At 42.6% G+C, this 22,117-nt stretch overlaps 3 protein-coding genes across 4 annotated transcripts; 1 reads left to right on the top strand and 2 right to left on the bottom strand.

Moving 5' to 3' along the window:
- Window positions 1-122: 122 nt before the first annotated feature.
- slc7a3b (solute carrier family 7 member 3b) lies at window positions 123-9,270 on the bottom strand. The gene is made up of 12 exons (XM_078289064.1): window positions 9,262-9,270; window positions 7,548-7,908; window positions 7,098-7,259; window positions 6,351-6,522; window positions 5,712-5,830; window positions 5,405-5,627; window positions 4,497-4,636; window positions 4,232-4,405; window positions 4,024-4,194; window positions 3,211-3,377; window positions 496-604; window positions 123-350 (listed from the first exon to the last, which is right to left on the bottom strand). Exons 1-12 carry the CDS (start codon window positions 9,268-9,270, stop codon window positions 229-231), a joined length of 1,929 nt encoding a protein of 642 aa, XP_078145190.1. The 3' UTR covers window positions 123-228.
- Window positions 9,271-9,602: 332 nt separating this feature from the next.
- On the bottom strand, window positions 9,603-14,609 carry LOC139930646 (sorting nexin-12-like). Of its 2 annotated transcripts, none has more exons than XM_071923873.2 (5): window positions 14,500-14,609; window positions 13,504-13,758; window positions 12,159-12,254; window positions 11,925-12,049; window positions 9,603-11,760 (listed from the first exon to the last, which is right to left on the bottom strand). In XM_071923873.2, the coding sequence occupies exons 2-5, from the start codon at window positions 13,663-13,665 to the stop codon at window positions 11,658-11,660; spliced, it is 486 nt and encodes a 161-aa protein (XP_071779974.1). In that variant the 5' UTR covers window positions 13,666-13,758; window positions 14,500-14,609; the 3' UTR covers window positions 9,603-11,657. The 2 variants fall into 2 exon arrangements, with proteins under 2 accessions (XP_071779974.1, XP_078145083.1); XM_078288957.1 differs by lacking the exon at window positions 14,500-14,609 and adding an exon at window positions 14,458-14,492.
- On the top strand, window positions 14,603-20,080 carry foxo4 (forkhead box O4). The gene is made up of 3 exons (XM_071923871.2): window positions 14,603-16,720; window positions 17,131-18,684; window positions 18,865-20,080. The coding sequence occupies exons 1-2, from the start codon at window positions 16,289-16,291 to the stop codon at window positions 18,652-18,654; spliced, it is 1,956 nt and encodes a 651-aa protein (XP_071779972.1). The 5' UTR covers window positions 14,603-16,288; the 3' UTR covers window positions 18,655-18,684; window positions 18,865-20,080.
- Window positions 20,081-22,117: the final 2,037 nt, after the last annotated feature.

Genomic DNA, 22,117 nt, shown 5'->3' with positions numbered 1-22,117 from the left:
ACAGTACAGTTTCTAGAACCATATAGGCTTGACAACGAGATAAGTAAAACAGGCCTGCAATTAGGCTACACACAGTACAAGCTCTAAGATATTGTGCTATAGACCAACATAGCCTCAAGATTCAAAGTTTAATTTCTCTCTACAGATATCTGTCATTGTACATGTTGGACAACAGTGGAACCAGTGGTATTCATCAACATCATATGGGATTTTCTTCTCTGTCTTGTTTCAGGGTCTCTTCTCTTCCCCTGGGGTCTCCAGTTGAGGGTGTATGGGATTCTCAGATTGAAGGCTGGGCTCAGCTTTTGCAGAACTGTTCCTGATTCCATAAGCGAAGTAGATAATAAAACCTTGTAGAGATCAAGGAAATCAAGAAAAGAAGATATTAATGTAAAATATTTTGTTTTTCAATGTCATCAATACATTGTTTATTAATACTGTAAAATATAAGAGCATTTTTTCATTCACAACATTAAGAGGCATCTTCTTACTAACCAACTGCCATCCAAACTGCAAGTTGAATCCAGGTTGTTACATTCAGCTCCATCATGAGGCAGATGTTGATAGAGATGCTCACCAGTGGCAACAGAGGCACGAAGGGCACCTGTCAAAGACCAGAAGACGTGGTTTGAGTGAATTGAAACCTGTGTTAAAAAAACAAAGACATTTATAGACTTAACCTTTACTAATCTGCCCGCCACTCTAGGATTTCCACTGAGATTCACTTAAATTAATAAAATGCCCCATAGAAGAGGAGACACAAAGAACGCTGCACTGTCCGTAACAAATGAAGTTGCTGGTGTAAAAAAGGTTAGATCACGAAGAGAGATAGATCATGGCCTCTAGTACTGGAACATGCAAAATGTAAAAATGTAAAAAAAAAAAGAAAAAAAAAGGGGCCATTCTCAAAAAGAATTTCATGGCACACTTTTTGCAGTGAAAAATATTTACACTTTGCTTGCTCCAGTACTAGAGGCAATAATCTATCTCTCTTCACTTTATTAAACAGTCTCATTCTTAAATCGAGGTAATGTGGGCAATACAAAACAAAATGGATCTCAATTCCAATCTCATTCAGTTTGTTTGTGATACGGGACATTCACTATCGATATATTCACATATGTCATCACTCACCAAGCATGCCAATCATATCTCAACCTCATCCCAAACTGGACTCTGCCTTGTGTTTGATACCTCTAGCATTTTGACTAGTCATAATGTAATAAAAGATATCTTAAATTAGCATTTTGACGAGTCATAATGTAATAAAAGATATCTTAAATTAGCATTTTGACGAGTCATAATGTAATAAAATATATCTTAAATTAGCATTTTGACTAGTCATAATGTAATTAGAGATATCTTAAATTAGCATTTTGACTAGTCATAATGTAATTAGAGATATCTTAAATTAGCATTTTCACTAGTCATAATGTAATTAGAGATATCTTAAATTAGCATTTCGGTTGGTCATAATGTAATGAGAGATATCTTAAATGCTAATTTCCAATATCTCTCATTACTAGCCCAAATGGGGAGCGTGTCTATGTTCCCTCAACCCTATCCCAACTTACCTTCTGACAGCCTTGACCGCAAGCTTGCTCTAACCTTAACCTCAGTGACCTCATGCCTCAACCCAACCACGTCATCTGCCCTGGAACCACTCGACCGCAAGCAACCCTAACCCTAACCTCAACCATACGAACTCCTTGCCTAAACACATAGGGCTGAGGGAACATAGGGCTGAGGGAACATAGGGATGTCCCCCCAAAATGCTACTTTAAAATATTTCAGTAATGAGAACTACTGGAAGTACCACTACTAGGCCTATACTGCTGCAGCAGCTGTAGTAGTAGCAGCAGCAGCAGCAGTGTTGTTGCTTGCCACTACTGACTAATACCACCCGGCTTAAAAGTACTGCTGCAGCAGCAGCAGCAGCGGTACCCACCGCATTCCCTGGAGCCCCTGGTAAAGCTCTTACTGTGGACTTTGACAAGGGCCTACAACCCTATAAGATAAGATAAGATAAGATGAGATAAGATAAGATAAGATAAGATAGCATTAATGCCCTTGGGGAAATTCAGGAAAAGTAGCTGGTGAAGCTGCTTTTAGTCGTTTTTTGTTTTTTTTCTAGTTAATTTTGATAGTTTGGACTGAGTGGCGGGTTTGCGTCTCTTTGTACCAACCACCAGCTCTTCAACAAACCATCGCTAACCGCCAGACCACTCCTTTAGAGCGGCTGGCAGGTTGGCTTCAGCGGGATGCAAACTGCACCTCAATCGCGACCGCCAGACCACCTTTTGTAGGCTTCTGGCTGGCAGGCTATCTTCAGCGGAAGGCGAACCGCGTCTGTTCGTACCAACCACCACCTCTTCAACGAACCGCCATCGCTAACCGCCAGACCGCACCTTTGAAGCGGCAGGCAGGTTGGCTTCAGCGGGACGTGAACGACGCCTCTTCGTACCGACCACCAGCTCTTCAACGAACCGCGTTCGCTAGCTGCCACACCAGCTGGTCCAAACTATCAAAATTAACTAGAAAAAAAAAATACAAATAAAGAGAAAATCTCCAAACGCCCATCAAGCGTCCAATAGCTACTGGTCTGAAATGAGGACCGTGTAATAAGGTTCCCAAAGAGAGCCTCTTGCCATGGTCCAAGCATCAGCTTTACCAGCGCCCAGGGGAGGATACCTTACCGTGGTAAGGTATGAAGCTCAAGACCTCGAGCGGGGCCTTTTATGCCCTGGGCTGCTGCGACCAAACACGTCAGAATTCTGATTGTGATGTCATCAGTGCAGCTGAGACAGGCTCTGATTGGTAGAGCACAGTACAGCTCCATCCAATGATGTCATAATCGGCGAAGTTATGTTCTGATTGGCGTGTGTGTGTGTGTGTGTGTGTGTGTGTGTGTGTGTGTGTGTGTGTGTGTGTGTGTGTGCGTGTGTGTGTGTGTGTGTGTGTGTGTGATATAGGCCTAAATGTTGTCTAACAGCCTTGAAGCATAAACATGCCGCCAAGCCTCCAGCCGGTCCAGCTGCACCGGGATGAAAGCGGCGAACAACTCAAAATTGTGTGGCTGAGCCACAACCCAGGACCTTTATCGCATGTCATCTCCCTCTCTCTCTCAATCTTTCCTGTCTCTCTCAACTTTGAACTGTCTAATAAAGGTGAAAATACCACAAAAAAAGAAGAAAGAAGTAGTAGATCTACCTCAAACGTGAGCGTCTCTCTGCTCTGAGGCTGTTGACAGATGATGAGCAGACTCAGGAAGGACAGCACGGACAGAAGTGTACAGGTAGCAACCACTGACAGATCTCCTGCCAGCAGCTCGTCCCAGCAAGTACCCAGCAACAAGCACAGTAAGGCCATCAGTGCCACTGCACAGAGAGAGGAAATATGTAGAATATTGCATCAGCGCAAGTTCTCCTATGTAAATTATGATTTTGTATAAAACATATCCCAATACTGATTAGCTGCTTGGAATTGTAATGAGTAACGTAATCAATTAGATTACTCCAACTCATTAATGTCATTATTTTCAGTATCACTGGTATTATTTGACTCCAAAATGTATACAACATGATGTAAAAATTACAATTCATTCCACTTTGCAGTATATAATTTGAATAGAATAATTATCACCATCTTCAACCATGATTTACCATTATTTTAAGTTGTGTAAAATGATTTTAGGTTTTAAACGTGTTTGAGTAATCAAAAATGAATCACTTATTTTTGAATGTATCTGTAGTCTGAATACTGTGTTTTTCTTTGAAGTAAAAGACTGACGTTACTGATTTTTGCTATCGGATTACTGTAATCCCATTACATGTAATTAATTCCTGGAAATATGTTTCAAATAAACATCACATAAAATTTCATAATTTCCAAAATCTCTAAACTCTTTGAAATAAACGTTGTTGGTGGATTTATCATGAATTTAATTTTGTCACACTCCCTGAAATTACCAAAGGTGCAGCACAGCACCACTTTGACAAAAAGACACACAACAGGTGGACCCACATATGACAGTAGTGGTGCTGTAGACGATGGTCCCTGAGGTGTCTGTGGGAGTGTCAGAGCTGGGCAGGAACAGAAGCACTGGGCTAAACCCTCTGGCTCCCTCTGTCACCGCTGGCAGACTATCATCCACACCTGGCTGGTACCTGAGAACCACACATACACACACACACTCTCATACACTAAAAATAACCACAATTACAAATATCACTGGCACCCAAGACCGTGACATTTGATGACATAAATTGATGATGGTATATCACAGATAATCGCACCACTAACCTGAGAACAAGAACGCAGACAGCCACAAGTGTGTATGCCAGAAGCGTCCCCAGTGACATCAGGTCTACCAAGACGTCCAGGTCGAACAGAAGAGCCATTGGAGCTGCGGGGATTTTAGATTAAAAATTTGGGATAATAACAAAAGAGATTTGGGATAATAATTCACAGTTAATCAGACGGGGGCTTAATCTCACCTGCCACCGCGCCAGATATCACTGTAGCCCGCAGCGGCGTCTTTGTTCTGTCATTTATTTGTGAGAGGAAGCGGAAGATCAGGCCGTCCTCTGCCATAGCGTGGATTACACGGGGCAAGGGGAACATACTGCCAAGTAAGCTGGAGACAAGAGACACAAAAAACAGAAACATCATCAATAAAGACATTACCATCTAATTACACTGTAGGAAGGATTACAGACAAGCTGAGAAAAAGGATGACAGCCATCCACATACATATCAACAGGCTAGGTGGTTGTGATTTCAGAGACAAGGGCCCTTAACCACTACCACAACATTCATTTCTGGGCACTAAATTGGTAAATCACATCACATGAACTCGGGGCGGTCTTACCATTAGGCAAAGGTAGGCGACTGCCTTGGGCCCCGGCAGCCAGAGGGCCCCACAAAAGACAAGAATACACCTAATGTCAAATTGTTTTTAATCAATTTAAAAGAAAACACCCCTCTTTTTGTTACAATAAATTATTTCAATTTTGAGTCGTGGTCACCCCCCTACTCATTCAGGCCACTTGACTGTAAGCTCATTTTCCTAGCCACTGCATCAGTAGCTGGGAGTAAAATAAAATAAAATAAGCAAAGCTACCCATGTGGGGTGGAAAAACTGGAAAATCCTATAATGGTGAAGCAGATTCAGTATTCTTGAGTTTTAGACACTTAAAGTGTAAATATGGGTCAAAGGTTACATACTAAGCGAACATATAGGAATGTTGCTTAGTATAGGTTCTTTTCCATTTCTTCCTCAACAAAAGGGAAAGGGTCAGGGTTCAGGGGGCCCCGTGCTTGCCTTTGCCTAGGGCCCCCAAATCACTACGTCTGAACATTTGGTTCAGTAAGGAGTGTTCGCTCAAACCTGTGGCCCTCGTACCTGGTGGAGAGCGCACACAGAGAGCCCACGGCCACAACATTGCGAGCGTGACCCCAGTTCACGTAGTCGAAGGCCTGGGGCAGCGGGGTCTCCACGTCCAGCAGGTAGTAGGGCATCATCAGGGTGAGCGCTGCAGAAACCCCACAGTAGGCAGCGAAGCAGCAGATCAGCGAGGCCACTATGCCGATGGGAATGGAGCGCATGGGGTTCAGTGCCTCCTCACCTGTGGACGAAGATGTTTTCACTGGCCGGTGTTTCAGCCTGATATATGAAATAGCTTCAAACTAACTGAAAGCCATTAACTGACCTGCAGATGCAATAGAGTCGAAGCCGACGAAGGCGTAGAAGCACGTTGCCGCCCCAGACAGGACTCCGCTGCCTCCAAATGGGGAAAACCCCCCAGAACCAAATCTCCTCTTGATAAGCCTGGGCACAGGGAGGATACAGCAGGTATATCAAAATAAACCGATCCCACTAAGATGTTTTGAGTCGCCTCCAGCAAAGAACTAACATGCTGCTGTTGTCGGATGAAAACCATGTGTCTCCAAACTGTCAACTTTTAGGGAACTAATAAAAAAACAAAACAAAAAAAAAACCCTAACCCTGTTTTTAAGCTTGGCCAGCATGTATTTTTGAGTTCATCTAAATGGTTTTGAAAAGGTTTCATAAACCCAAAGGTTACAGGATTTTCTGATCCCATAAAGAAGCATGGAATCCTTCAATTAAAGTTAAAACATGAAAATCAGCAAAATTGGAGTTACAAGGTTTTCACCCAACAGCAACAATATCTGATGTCTGAAAACAATAATAATAATAATAATAATAATAATAATAATAAAAAGCCTCTGCTCCAGTCTGTCAGAATGTGACGTGTGTTCCACAATAAAATTAGACATACGTAGTTATTATAGAATTATTTTGTGTGTTTCACTTCCTGGTGACTCACTCTGGGTCTGTGATGTTGGTGGCGTTGATGAAGTTGTCGACAGTGAGGCTCCAGTTGGCCTTGTCTCCCTTCATCATGCCGGAGACAAAGATGAAGCCCAGCACCAACACGTTGATCCCAGTGAAGATCTTCCCCACCAGGGCCGACTCACGCACGCCAAACGACAGCAGGGCTGAGCGGGTGCACGAGGATAACTTTTTAAAAAAGGTAATCATACTTTTCTCTTTTTCTATTCAACAGACGTGACTGTGTGACTGCATCTATCACTACTACAACTACTAATGCTATTAATACTATTACTGCTGCTGCTTTTACAACGACTACAACCACCACTGTTACTTCTACTATTACTACTACTTTTAAGTCCAAATACTACTACTACTGCTGCTACTACTACTGATATCACTATTACTACTTTCAATAGGCTACTGCTGATACTACTGCTACATTGCTACAGGACTTTTGGCTGAGAAATAAATTTGAAAGACATTTAAACTCTTGGTAATGGATTCAACTTTGTAACATTTCAAATTGAAGCAAGCACACAAATTTTACCTTTTCTAGTTTTGCTCTTTTTCTGTTCAACAGACTTCACCTACAGCAACAATGTGGCTGCCACTCTACATCCTTAATATCCTATCAACAGACTTAAAGTTAGATACATAAAATCAATACGCCACATTGCTGCAAATGTTTATATCTTAATTCTAGCAATGCCAGTGGAAAGTGGGTAATTTAGAGTTCTACCTGTCAGCAGCACAACTAACAGAACAGCAAACAGGTCCGGGTATTCAGACAGCACGTTCCCAGGAACTTTGATAGACATGGAGCTTTTGATGAACTGTGACATTGTCTGGCCAACCAGCTTATCAAATGTCAAACTCCAGGCTCGTGCAACGCTGGCTGTGGCTGTGGAGCAAGTGAGAGAAAAGAAGGGAGAAAATTAGTGTAGGAGAAGCTGGGGAGCTTCTTTTATTTATCTATTTTAAAATGAGCTCATCTGCTTCTCCCAACTTTTTCAATCAACCTAATCAAAGCCTTCAGTCTATAAAAACAGCTAAATTCCAGATAATTTCAACATTAATTAAACATAAAATACACATGTTCAGTTTAACATTAATTAGTAGTTAGTGCTTGCCTGAAACTTGAGCCTCTAATTTATCACATCTTTATCTGTAGCCTCCTTTTTTGACTCACCAATTACATAAGACAAGATGAGGTTCCAGCCAATGATGAAGGCCCAGATCTCACCTACGCTCATGTAACAGTACACATAGGCCGACCCGGCTTTGGGAGCGCGGGCACCGAACTCGGCATAGCACAAGCCAGCCAGGATGGAGGAGATTGCTGCGATGAGATAGCACTGCACTATGGCGGGTCCGGCCTTCTCCCTGGCTACCTCTCCAGACAGCACATACACCCCGGCGCCCAGTGTCGAGCCCACGCCCAGAGCCACCAGGTCTATGGTGGTCAGGCAGCGGGCAAACCGGGTCTCCACCTGGCTGTCGGCCGCTGGAAGCTGCCGCCGCAGCAGCATTTTGCCAAAGGAAGCCAGCCTCTTCTCTGGTATGGCTGGAGTAATGAGGAGCAGCGCAGGATTCAAAGGCAAACTTCACACCTTGGAAATGGAGGGAAAACGCAGTATAAGTGGGGTGAGAAGGGTGAGAAGGGTTGCAGGGAGAGAAAATGAGAGTTAAAATGAGCAGTTGAATCATTTGAGAAAAGAGCTGCTGCTGATCAAACCCAATTCCCCTTTTTCCTTGAAAGTTCACATATTTTCTGCATGTTGGACAGAAAGCATCACAAGTAGGAGTGGGATAAGGTTAATCTAATATTCCATTTACCAATTTCTTCAGATCTGACAAATAAGCAAAGCATCACATAAGCTACATGGAGGCTGAGGCATTCACAGCCACTATTCCATAGAGTGCTATTTCAAAACAAATCAGGGATGCTAACCTTACTCAGAAAACCAATCATCCAATACCTTCACTGAATAACATAGACAACCTTTGCTGAGGAATGAGAGGGCTTGCTTGATTTTTAGGCTTTGCACTCAAGAAGTGCTGTCTCCATGGTTACCTCGCTTCAGCTTCTCTAAATTACCCCATCTGATGCACGCTCCGTTCGCTATTCATCAGGTTCCTGTCACCAGAGGCCCGGGCAACAGCAGACCATACACAGCCACCTCATACCTGCCTGAGCCCCTCATCTCATGCAGCACGACCCTGTAATTGTCAAAAAGCCTGGGGGATTCTCAAACACTGATATCACAGTTCAAAGGTTCAAGTTTCCATCTGTTTAATCCCATATCAGGTAAAATACTAGCCTGGTGTCCAGCCCCTATGAATGATATTTTACTAGATGATCTAGTAAAATAAAAAAATTATAGTAAAATACAGTAAAAATAAAAGTAAAACAAAAGTTAAATACAGGCTAGTAAAAGCAACAACAACACATCAAACTGATTTTCAGTTTGTGGTCACTCCATCCATACAAAGATACAAGACACATTTATCTCTAAAACATTGTATTTTCTCTCATGTTTTCTAAAAGATGATACACTTTCTTCCTATTTCCAAAAATAACATGATATAAGATTGACAACAGCAATTAGTATTTACCTTATCTGTATTTTTTGTGCCTCCTGTTTCGGTTAATGTGAGCCAACTGCTCAGATCAGCTTTGATTCAAATTTAAAATGTCACAACATTCCATGCAATCTAGAATGTCTCTGACTTAAAAATACAAGGTTGTGGTTTAACAACCATACACAGGCTTTTGAACGAATGAAACACACACACACACACACACACACACACACAAAAGTGATATAAGAAATAACATACCCTAATGGTCCATGAGTAAAGCAGTATTAGATGATGTTGTCTCTCCAGGAATTGTGATCGACGTCAAGCATGAAACAAACTGCAACGACATGGATCCAACACACACCAACAAAAAGGGCAGGAATTCTGGCAGATGAAATCAGACGTCACTGGGATATAATGTGATGGTGCTCCTGCTTTACAAGTGGCATGCTGACTGAGATCACACAGAAAGGGAGAGCATTCCCCTGCACAACCAACCTTGTCATTCTAGACCATTTTTAAACATGTAAAAAAGTCTCACGCTGCACAGACAAGTTTTCTCATTCTAATTTATACAGGACGTGGTCACATTTATCAACTGCATTATTATTAGGGACACCAGTGTTTGTAAAATAAAACAGTATAAAAAAACAGGAAACAATTTCATGGATTCATCATGTTTTAATCCAGTATGTTACATTATAAATCAATGAAGCTATAAAAATGTTTGGAAATACTCAGTAGCAGCAATTTACTTGCTTTAAAAAATAAAACAAACAAATGCATATACAATAGGTTTGCCACAGATGAGCCAAGCAAAGGATATTACAGGTAGATGTGTCACAGAAACAGGCCAGAAGAGACACCTGTGTGTGTCTTTGGCTGAATATGAAGCTTATGATCAATGTTTTCATTATCATTCCAATTAATAGTATACACAAATATCATCTAATGACTGTAAATCTAATTATATAACCTCTTAATTATACTACTACTACTGCTATTACTACTAATTAAAGTATTGATTGGACACATTCTAAGTACAGTACCATTGCTTGTCTCCCTGACTTATCCTAAAGGTTTGGCTGAATGTGATTCTGGTTGTGTAAATTCTCAAACAACATTTTGATACTGACAACAGGGTGAAATCATTCACCTTAAGTTACAGGAATGTGAGACACATGATGATATGCATGCATCATAGCTGACCCCATCCCACTGATGCACACTTTAAGGAAAGGTTCAGGATTTTCAGAAGCCTATCTATCCTTGTAATCGCTAAGTAATCCCTCTGTTGGGACATTTTAACAGCTTTCATGCCCGTGTTTTCATTACTGAAAAACTGGCACCAGCTTCTTTAGACATTTGTTGGTGATTGCTATAGCAAGTCAATAAGAAATTAAATTTCTCAACATTGCATGCACGGCATTCAATTTCCATAATTTGAAGATAATCCAACTGCGATGTTCCAACTCTTAAATGAAGCTTCAGAAATCCTGAACCAAGAGAGATATTATACCAAGAAACATGTTTCTGATCACACAGTGCGCTCACATTCGCAACCTTCAATGCTTCCTACTAAATCTATGGCCATTGTTGAGCCTCCACTGCAAGATCTGCACTCTGCATGTGAGTTTCCCTGAAAATGATCGATACATTCAGCAAACACGTGACACGGGAATAATACATAATATTGACCGAGTGTTTACACAGAGCTGGGAGATGCAGTTGTGGGGGGAGGTTGAAGTGAATGTCACCTGCAGTTAGATGGGGTAGGAGTGGCCAAAGAGAGAAGAAGCTGTCTGCACCTCATCACCAGTCTGTAGGGCTGTACTGAGAATAATGATGATCACAGGAGCTGCTTCACTCTCAGCTCTGTGCCTAAAACCTCTATATAGCGTGATTCAATTATCTGTTAATTCATGTAAATAGAAAACTGCAGACATGATCATTGTTATTTGCTTTGCCTTACGCAGCTATGATGTGACATGAAGAAGAAATACAATCCAACCAGTTTCGGCAAATACTGTTTAGAAACGAATTTAGCTCTAGGAAGTGTATGTGGAAGCTCAGAGGAGTTTAACAATCAATGTGACAACTATTTTTTACAACTATGTTTACAATGTTTTAGGTGATCTAAGGCATTTAATTTTCCATGCAAGGATATTTTTGAGCCAAAATAGTTCCAATAGTATGGGGAAAAGAGAAACTTATTTTATTTACACCAAAAAAAGTAATATAGAAACTTGGGATACAGAAAATCTAGATAAATCCATTACTCAAATACTGGATAGAATGTAAGTGTAGATCACATGACCTTGCAGTATGACACAAGATCTTTGTTTTGATTTGAAGCTGCGAATAAATCATCATCACAGGCATTTGATATACAGAAGAATCATTATCCATGTACTGTAGGTTATGCATCATGCGTCATTATAAGTAAAAAAAAAAAAAGACGACAAAATCTACAACATGGAAGCTGTACATACTTATTGAATGTTTATTTTGGTTAGTGTAAAAAATAAATTCTATTTGTTTGAATAGGGAGATAAAACCCCTTTCGATGTCAAATCAATCCCAAGTCCTTCACAGATCTAACTCTTTAACTCTTCTACAGTCTCATGTGTCTCTGAGCTGGAGGTTTGGCCTATAGGACCTGATAGAGGTTTTTATTTTTCACTCCCACCATTCAAACAAGCCTTCCCTTCCCCTCCTACGGGCGTACTTTTCCTGGAATGTAGTTCCGGTCAATGGTCTCGTCCTGCAGGAACATGTGAAGGCAGCGTTCGTTCTGAGCCAGGGGGTGGCCTGCGATTCTGGTAATGATAGAGGTGATAATGCGGAGAGGTAAAGTTCAGAGCGTTTGAAATTAGAAAAAATCTGCAGTTAAGTCCTGGGTAAGGAAGGGCAATAAAGCAGTTTAGCCCAGTCTCCAGTAAATGAAAGAGGAGATCTAATGACGAAGATGAGATGTACAAACCTGTTGATGAACTGCTCCAGGCCGACCCTGCGCTCTTCGATGAAGGAATCGTCAAAGATACCTTCATCCCCACGAAAGGGAAGCTGCCTGCTTAGAGCTTTCCCAGGCAGGGGAGGCACCACAATCTGTAAAAAAAAACAAACCCCAATACATTTTAAGTTTACAAGTTTCAACTCAGGTCATAGTTTAGGTTTATGTTTTGCTGAGCCGTACTACACATTACACACAACCTACCTTGCTATCTCTTTCAAGCTCATTCTTCAGCCACTCGAAGTCGCTGTACCTTCGGCGCACACAGCAGTCTTTCTGTTTGAAAATGGGGAGGTTTGTCTACAGCAAAAAAAGGAAAAAAAAACAGATTAAACACCATCATTGTAGGTTCAGTGATGACAACACTGCAGTGCCATCTCTTTACTAATCAATAAAACTTTTGCATTGTCTGTCACCTGGGTCGGTTCTCCCTCAAGTTTGTGGGTAAATCAATCAAATGTCATCTGAGCATCCCAGAGACCGGGGTGTGAGCCAATCTAGGCCTCTAGTAAGGAACCAATCAGATTCTGTAGCTCGTCGCAGCAAAGCAAAGCAAAGGGCCTGACCCTTCAAATCCTTCAGCCCCGTTTTTGATGCTACTGTAGATACCATCAGAAGGAACTTTAGTGTAAGTCTCTTAAGAACTGACAGCCTGAAATGCTGAAATGCAATTTTGATACTTCAGGGAGAAGTGACTATGAGGTTTCCTTCCTGTCAATCACATCCTGAGCCCGAGTAGGAACTGCAGCTGCCACGTCCCTCCGGCAGCCTCTGGGCAGACACTAACAAAGCAGGAGACATTAAGGGCCTTGCTCATTTTGCTGATGCTACACTGACCACATTTACATTTAGCCTAATACTTTCTAATGGGACACATTGGCACAGAACTTGCTAGTACTGTCACAAGCTGTTTTTACTACTACATTGTCTGTACAACCCTGTGTACTTCAGATCTTCCACGCTCTGGCACTTCAGCCTCAGAAACGCAGGTTTTCCAAAGCTCACTTGCTGCAAGCCATACTATATGCCACGCTGCTTGAATGCACATAGCTATAGAATATTGATTATTGAATGGTGATTGTATATGGGGTGGTTAGCCTACAGCTGTCTGAAAAGTCAGCAATCATAGGAATAAGGAACACCATATCATATTTCTTGTTGCACTTCCTTTCCACACACACACTAGTTGTCAAGATGGTCAAGTGGTCTAAGGTGTCTCTGCTGGTCTCTAAATAGAGAGACTAATGTGTATCTAATGTTGTATTTAATCTAATGTTTCCTTAAGGTGTAAAAGGGTTGTTTATAATGTAGGCTATACAAATATTAGACTCCTTTTGGAACAGATTTAGGATGGGTCGAGAAAGAACATCAACGATATGAATATAGCCAACCTGGTGTTAATATAAACATCAAATTACATTAAAGATCGTGGTGTTAATGCGATAAGAAACACGGACAGTAGTAGTCATATCCTCGGAACGCCCAGGAACTTCACATGTGACAACTTCAGCCCAGCAGGCAGGTTGATGCCTGCTCTGCTCCAACTCACCCGCATCCGCACTTCATATGTAGTGAATCTGGTCCGGCCGACTCCTGTGGTTTGTGGGTCGTAGACGTCAATCTCTAGGAAATTGCTCGGGGGGTCATATGCGTCTGTGAGATCCTGGGGTTTGGAGGTTAATCGGCGAGTGTCAATCTCAGGTTCGGACATTTTCGGTTTCAGCTGCGGGCTGCCTGCTGCTGATCTCTGGACTTGCACGAGACACTTCCTCCTTCGCAGCCAATGGAAACTCAGCAGAGGCAGCTGGGTGTTCAGAGGAAGGCGACGTTGTAGGATGTTTCAAAATGTTACACATATTCAGTAGAGCCGAGCTCGGGGAGCGGCTATAGGGCTATAACATAACATAACATAACATAACATAACATAACATAACATAACATAATGGAATAGAAGATAGAATAGAATAGAATAGAATAGAATAGAATAGAATAGATAGGCGACTATTTATATAATGGAATTCTAGAAAAATATAATTAGCATCTAACTCTGCTTGTTGGGCAGTCGGCTCTCAATATATCCAATTAGCCCAATCAACCATTAGGTCATCAATCTATGATCCACATAGATATGTCAAATATTGGTGACGTTTAGGTCTATGTATAGACCAGTATACTTTTGACTACAATGTTTACACACAGTACGTAAGTATAGACCTATTTATTGCAATAGCAACACGTGATGGAAAAAATATATGAGCAAACCATGTGTAGTCTAACTGTTATTTGTTGCACAAACTAGGTCAATGAACCTATCTGACCCCTATCAGGACAGGACTACTATGAAAAATCTTAGTAGTAGTAGACCTAGCAGTAGTAGTAGGCTTATAGTAATAATACATGTAAAAAAAAAAAATTATTTACAATTTATATACAGGATTTGTTATTTACTCCTGGTCAGTTCCATTGTGTAACCGTCCATCATTAGTAAATGCGCTTAATCTACCTGGAAGTGAGTACACCTTCGGAAAACTGTTACATAACGTACCACAACGCAAGTACTCGCTGTCTCCTTGGTTGTTTACGCCTGTGCTGTCACATGACTGACTCCATTTCCCAGAAATCCACAGCGCGCAGGCGCAGAACGCGTTGTCTGACAGTGGTAAACAGACGTCAGAAGGGAGTCTTCGCCTCGAGTCAAAACAAAACAAAACAAAACAAAACAAAAAGATATAGGATGAATGGATATTTGGACACCCACAATGGCAAGACGTTGTACAAAACCTACTAGTAATTAAAAACGGATACTTAAAGGAAGTTATCGGAGGCTTTTTACGGACTTTTTCAAGGATTTTAAACTCTGAAATAGCTGGAGCTTAACCAGCTAGGTGGCTATCGTGCTGTTTTCAAAGTGCGGCGAGTGGAGCCGACAGAGCTCCGACACATCTGAACTTCACGTAACACTGAGGAATTCGTCTTGTGGATTGTTTACAGAAGCCACGGGACGAAGATCGGTTCAACTCCGGGCCCGGTCAAGAGGATTTGTACCCGCTTCGAGCATCGTGTGCCGCGGCGGAGTGTCGAGAAACATGGCAGATGGTGACATGCGCCTGCCCGCAATGTGGCGGAGCGTGCAAACCTGAATCAGAAAACCACGGACTTTTCTCATAGATTGGTGTCCTCTCTCACTTTTGTGAACCTAAAGACTACCAAACAGCTAGCTAAAATCGCCCTCGTCGCCATTTCCTCGGCTCGGTTGCCTGACATTACTTTGGTTATTTAGTTAAAGTAGCTCATGCGCACAGGCCAGAGGCACGGCGGCCAGCGTATCATTACTGTTTTTACACTTTTCGGCAGTTGGCTAACGTTAGCGAACAAAGTCGTTGCTCAGATAATCAGTTGTTGTACGTTTTTACACGTGAAATCTGCTTGAGGTTGGTTTACTCGGATTGGTTTGTGACTGATTTGAGCTCGTTTGAGGAATATTTGAGTAGTTTTTTTTAGCATGTGGAGGATCTAGACAGCACGTTGTTTACAAGTGGAGACGGAGGCTCTCCTAAGAAGCTCTTTTGTAACACTGACCCACTGCGGTAGCTAGCTAATCCCTGTTTGTTGATTTAATAACTGTACAATAAAAAGTATGTTTTTAAATCACGAAACGGGGTGAGCTACCATATTCGACAAGTATGGTACGAATTTTTTTTTTTTTTTTTTTTTGTAACTATTTGATTTACTTGTAAAATTGTTGGCTACTTGTTAAGAAGCATTTTTTTTTCTCATTTGATTTGAAAAATATTTTTTACATCATTTTTACCCATTAATATACATATATTTAGGTTTAGTGATAAAGGGTGTGGCACTATCTTATATGCAGATAACGTTACGTTCAATAATTTATCAGGTGAACCAAAATTTGTAGCCTAATGGTGTGGATGTAATTTGCAGATCCAGATGTTTTGGTGTTCATTCCCACTCTGCCCCTTTCTGGTTTTTTTTATTCAAACAAAGGAATTCTCTTCCCAGCCCTCCTTTATTCTATGTAAATCGGAAGGTTTATGATAGTTACTATTAAGGAGATTATTTGGGTTCCCTAATCTCCAATCTCAGGATTAACCGAAGCTATTGGTGTATCCAGATTATTGCGTCTCTTTTCTAGGCCTACTATTTACCCCCGTAGTGGATGAAACATATTGTTTTTGTGTCAGGAAGTTTATTGGACCCACAACCGTGGTACTGAATCCGTCGGGATCCAATCCAATATTTATTCCCCTTACCGGTGAATGTGTTAAGTGACACCGCTTTGTGCTTTAGAAGTAGAGTCTCGGGGTAAAATCACCATGGAGGAATCATCGGTACCCCCGATTGACCCAGATTTTGAGCCGCAGAGCAGACCTCGGTCGTGCACATGGCCGCTCCCGAGACCCGACATCTCAGCTGTCAAACCGGAGGGGGCAGACGGCCCGGAGTCCGCTGCGGGAACCCCGCCCGCCGACGAGGACAAGCAGGAGCCGCAGCAAATCATATCCGAGCCCGAGAAAGCCGCAGCGTCCGAGGGCGGGGTCGTGGCCGGTGTGGGCGGCGCGACGCCCCGAAAGGGATCATCAAGGCGTAATGCGTGGGGGAACCAGTCCTACGCTGATCTGATTAGTCAGGCAATTGAAAACTCGCCTGAGAAGCGCCTCACCTTGGCACAGATCTATGACTGGATGGTGAAAACAGTGCCTTACTTCAAAGACAAGGGGGACAGCAACAGCTCCGCAGGATGGAAGGTAAAGGGATAGGTGGTGTTAACTATACAGCAGCCAAGACACTCCAGATACATAACATCTGGCTGTCTTGACCACATCCTGTCAGAGATAATGGGATAGAAGTAAAGAAAGTGAATCTCGCCCTTATGCATAATCTGGAGGAATGACAAAACCATATGTCATAATTTCAAGCATTCACAATGACTTTTACACTATACATCACAGCAGCACTGAATTGATTAATTATAGCCATCTCATACTTCTGTTTTGATTGGATAATTGAAATAAAGTGTGACATTCTTGAATTATATTCGCCAAGAACGAGTAGCTGTGATTAATCTGTCAATAAAACAATGTTCATGTGGCAGGCAGCCCGCTTTTAGTCTACATAGATTATATTTTAACAAGCCTTTTTTCCTCTCTCTTTTCAGAATTCAATCCGCCACAACTTATCACTCCACAACAAATTCTTGAGGGTACATAACGAGTCGACAGGCAAGAGCTCCTGGTGGATGCTGAACCCGGAGGGGGGAAAGACTGGGAAAGCCCCCCGCCGCCGGGCCGCCTCCATGGATAACAGCAGCAAACTGTTGAAGAGCCGGATGAGGGCCAAGCAGACCAAGAAGCAGGCCGGAGCAGCGGGACTTGGCAGCGGCGGTGGGGCGCTGCAGGGTGACGGCAGCACGGGGTCTGGTGGTGCGGACAGCCCAAACTCATCCCAGCAGTTTCCTAAATGGGGGGTCAATAGCAGCAGCCCCTCGTCCCGTGGCAGCCTGGACGACCCTGACATGTGGACCAGCTTCCGCCCACGCACAAGCTCTAATGCCAGCACCCTGAGTGGCCGCCTGTCTCCCATCGCTCCTGGCCAGGAGGAGGAGGACGACCTGCCTGAGGAAGGACTGCTGGGCAGCTACTCTACCAGCAACCTGCCCCCTACCCTCACCGAGACCCTCATGGAGGAGCTGGACCTGATCGACGGCCTGACACTGATGACCGGGCAGCAGGGAGGGGCCAGTCCCAGCACGGCCCCGCCGGCGCCCCCCACTCCGCTGCCCTCCGCCTCCACCCTGCTGCCCCGAGGCTCCAGCTTCCCCTCCTTCCGTCAGCTGCAGCCATCCAGCCTCCCTCAGGCCCCGACTCAGACCGGGACTCAGTCCTCCGTCTCGCAGTGCGGACCCAGCAACACCAAGCCGTCAAACTTTGGCAACTCCCTCTTCAACCCCATGCCCAGCCCCGGCTCTCGTGGGAGCGGCCACTACGGCACCCATGTGCCCTCCAGCCTGGAGGCGCTGCTCACCTCCGACTCCCCTCCTCCCAGTGATGTCATGATGACCCAGGTGGACCCTCTCATGCCCAGTCCCGGAGGGGTGGGGTTGATGGGCTTGGGTGCGCCTATGGTGGGCGGAAGGCCCAAACCCAATCAGCTGCTGTTGGGTAAGGGGCTTGAGCCGAACACGGTGGCCCCCATGGCGCTGCAGGCCCAGATGCAGCCGCAGCAGCACCACCTGCACCACCAGCAGCAACAGCAGCCGCACCAGCAGCAGCAGCAGCAACATCAGCATCACTCTCAGATGGGGTTAGGGATGATCCTCTCAGGCATGACCCAGGACCCACCACAGCTCTCCACCCTCAAAGCCCAGCATGCCCAGGTGCCAGTTGTGGGTCCTCATCACGGCGGGGGCATCGCCTCGGCCAATCCCAGCGCGAGTCTGCAGGGAATGGGTCAGTTTGGAGCTCCTTCCTGCTTCCTGCCCAGTCAGGACCGGCTGCCCACGGACTTGGATATAGAGATGTTCACCGAAAACTTGGATTGTGACGTGGACTACATCATCAACAGTGACCTCATGGATGCAGATGGCATTGATTTCAACTTTGACCCCATACTGCCTGGAGGCCAAGGCTACACTGGCCCGGCCACCACACAGAGTTCTGCCCACAGCTGGGTGCCTAGCTAATTTGTCAGCGAACCATGCAAAGTTAGCCAGGTACATTCAGTATTCTCAGGTTCTTTCATCACAAAAAACACACACAACGCATGCACAGCCCCACACAGGGAATAGATCAAGGATGTCAATATGAAAATGTAAAAAGTTTGCTCAAGTCACAGCTGATTCTTATAGCCAACGATGACACCATGAATTACCTTTTATCATCTTGTCTTGCAGGAACTGATCCCCAATCAAGATAACCTCACAAAAACAAAGTACATAACTGGTGCGTTCCTCCTCCCTACTGGCTGAAGATCTATTTTCAAAGATTCCGTTTCTCTTGGATTTTAAAGACAAAACCAGACCTCACCCATGTCATGTGCCAAGACATGCAGAGGACAGGGAGGGGATTCAGGCTACTATGCACAAGTTTTTCTCCCTTTTTTTAACACTTGCAAGTTTTTGGCTGCTAGCCTTTTTTTTTCTTTTAATCTTAACAGATGTTTTTGAGAGATGTGTGACAAAATGTTTTAGAGTGAAAAGACAAATCACAACTAACAACTCCTACCCACTGGGAGTTAATATTGCAATTATGTTACACCAAAATAGCTTTAGGGTGGATACGGTACCCCTGCTCCTGATGGCTTTGGTATTGAAGACTCGATGGACTGTGCATTTTGGAGAAATGGCCAGTTTTCCTGGCATGAGATGCCAGACCTTCAGAATGCTGTTTGATCGTCCGTGTCAAGATAGGGTAATAAGGTGCAAACTTTTACTCTGCTGCACTTTCCTCGATGGAAAAAAGTGTAAACGAAGGGGCTGGCATCGGCTCCTGACTTTGCCGTAATTGGACGGAAGATAAAGACTGGATGACGCTGAGGTTGCAGATGTTTGATTCAACATTGGCTACACATTTTGACCATATGTGTACGTGTACTTGGACGATACGTATGATTTCATTTCTTTCTCATTTAAGAGAGAGAAGATAAAAGTTTATGCATTTTTTTTTTTTCCAATGAAATTTGGTGATTTAACAGTAAGTGGGTATGTATTTGCAGTTTGGCATTTTTTTTTGACTTCAATCCAGTGTGTTAAAGTGATAGGTAGATGTCACTTAGAGGGAGTTTTTTTTTTTTTATCCCTGATGTGCAGTTAAACTAACAAAATGAAGAAATGTGATTTGTGAATTTATACATGGGGCATTCAAGGGTAAACTTATTTGCCAACAAGTGATTGGTTGGCCAAGTATTATATTGTCTTAGACAGCAGTATGCCTCCACTGTTAAATGGTCTACCTGATTTTTGTTTTCATTTTTATTTTTTGGCAGAGCCTGTGCATTTTCAAAGCACTTAGCGTTTCCTGTTACGTGGCTCGCACTCGAGGACCCGGAATAGGAGACTACATCCATGTTAGGTTGTACCATTTCATTAAAAGAGAATTTAAAAAGCCGTATACATGTTATGTACACATTGCACATATACATGACACGCTATGCAGATTTATCAGGAGAACTAAATGAAATCTTGAAGGAAATTTTAAAATCACTTCTCGAAGGGTTTTTCTATTTAAGGTTTTCCTGATATTTGTGGTGTCCCTTTAATTCAGGGATCTGGGGGCTTCGTGTGAGAAGATCCTCTCACACATTACACTTTGTTATACAGTACTAACAGTCCTTTTCAAGAAATTAATACAATGTGTGAGAAATTTAAAAAAAGAATATATTTGATTATAGTTTTAATATACAATTTAGATGGAGGTAATAAATGAAATATTAATACATATGAATATATTACTAATCAGAAGCAACGTTTTTTTTTTTTTTACATTGGAGAAAGCAATTTCAGATCATTTTTAACGGTAATTTTCTATACTTTTATTTTTGTAAAGGATGAGATGCATGTAGATTTTTTTACATAACCAAAGGAACACTAATATTTGCATGGCAGTTAGGGAGTGCTTGGGCCTGACACAGTATCTCGGTGTAGATAAGCTTTGCGAAAGATGCCTTGTTTCAAGAAATCTGTCATTGAAAGACAAGGCGGACGAGGCAAAGCACATCCACACCTGACCGTTTTTAACTTAAAATTCCCGACGATCTGCCTCTTGGGTTTTCTTGCTTGTTTGCGTAATAATTGTAAATCCAAGTAAAAATCTGTGCTTGAAACGTGGTGCGACGGAGAGCATCTCCCCCGTCCCACTTTTCAACACGCCGAAATAAATCTCATCTCAGACAAGACATAATGCAACAATTAACTCTCAGGGTCACTTGAAAAGAAAAACAACAGGAAAACAACTCTGTACAGGAGAAATCGGATGATACTTGTGAGAATAGCAACAATATTTATTCTTTTCTCTGTTGAGACAGACTGGAAACCAACACCCCTCTCTTGTTGTTTTGTTTTCCTGGAGACATCAAGTCTTTAATTATTGACACTTAAAGAGTTAATCACAAATTTGACCCACAAATGTACAAGAGCTCTCTAGCCATGTATATCAATACTAGCCTATCCCTTGAGGTCGTTTGACTGCCAATATTGAACACTATAGCATGTCACTCTAGCAGGATGGACTTCATGTTGTTGTTTTATCCCCCCTTTACTTAAACTTTGTGTTTTGTGTTAGCCTAAAGTTTGTATTTAATTACTTTGTTCATAACCGGTGAAGGTCATGTCAACTTTTTTTGTTTTGTTATTTCGTTGATCAGAATTTTCCAACAGAAATTCATCCCTACAGTTAAACTTGTATACTCATCATTTCACTGTAGCTATGTGGATATGTTAGCCTCTGACTTGTATAAAGCACTCTTTTCTCACAAATGTTTTTTCTTATGACTGGTGCTAGATGTCATTTATGGCATATCACGTGTACGCCATGACGCAATGGGTGCATATTTGCATAGAATCAAGGCCTTTAAATCTGTATACAGCACAAGGATCTTGAATTATTGGTATTATGGTAGTAGTTAACACACAATCAATAACCTTTTTTCCCCCCTTTCTATTTTTATATATCATAATCCCCAAACCTTGTCAGTAGATTCGGGGGAGAAACGAACGACCAGTTTGTGCGTACTGCAAGGCAGATGGACGTTTGTTTCTTCTTATCACGTGAAATCATGACAAGGAGATGTAATCATTTTAGGAAGTTTTATATACAGCAAACCCCCAGTTTTTTTTAGCTAATGGCCAAGTATTTTGGAAACGTGATCTCCTCTGTTTGAGTGTCAGCTATTCCTATGAACAGCTGATAGGAAAGACTGCAACTCAAACTGGAGTGGTGGTTGAATGGACGTCCCTCACATTGTAGTATTTGCTGGGCCTTGATGTCTGCATAGCTTACTCTGCTGCTGCCTGCTAAAAAAGAAAAAGGGCAGGTGTGGTGTTATTATTTCCATTGTATCTCCCCTCTATGTAATTACAACTGTCTTTATATTTTTTCTTCCATTTCCTTACTTCTCATCTTCTTATGATTAAGTAGCAGTTAGTCACT

This window comes from Centroberyx gerrardi, chromosome 16, assembly GCF_048128805.1.
Source record: "Centroberyx gerrardi isolate f3 chromosome 16, fCenGer3.hap1.cur.20231027, whole genome shotgun sequence".
In the NCBI taxonomy this organism is placed as follows: Eukaryota; Metazoa; Chordata; class Actinopteri; order Beryciformes; family Berycidae; genus Centroberyx; species Centroberyx gerrardi.
This window is presented reverse-complemented; position numbering and strand designations above follow the sequence as displayed.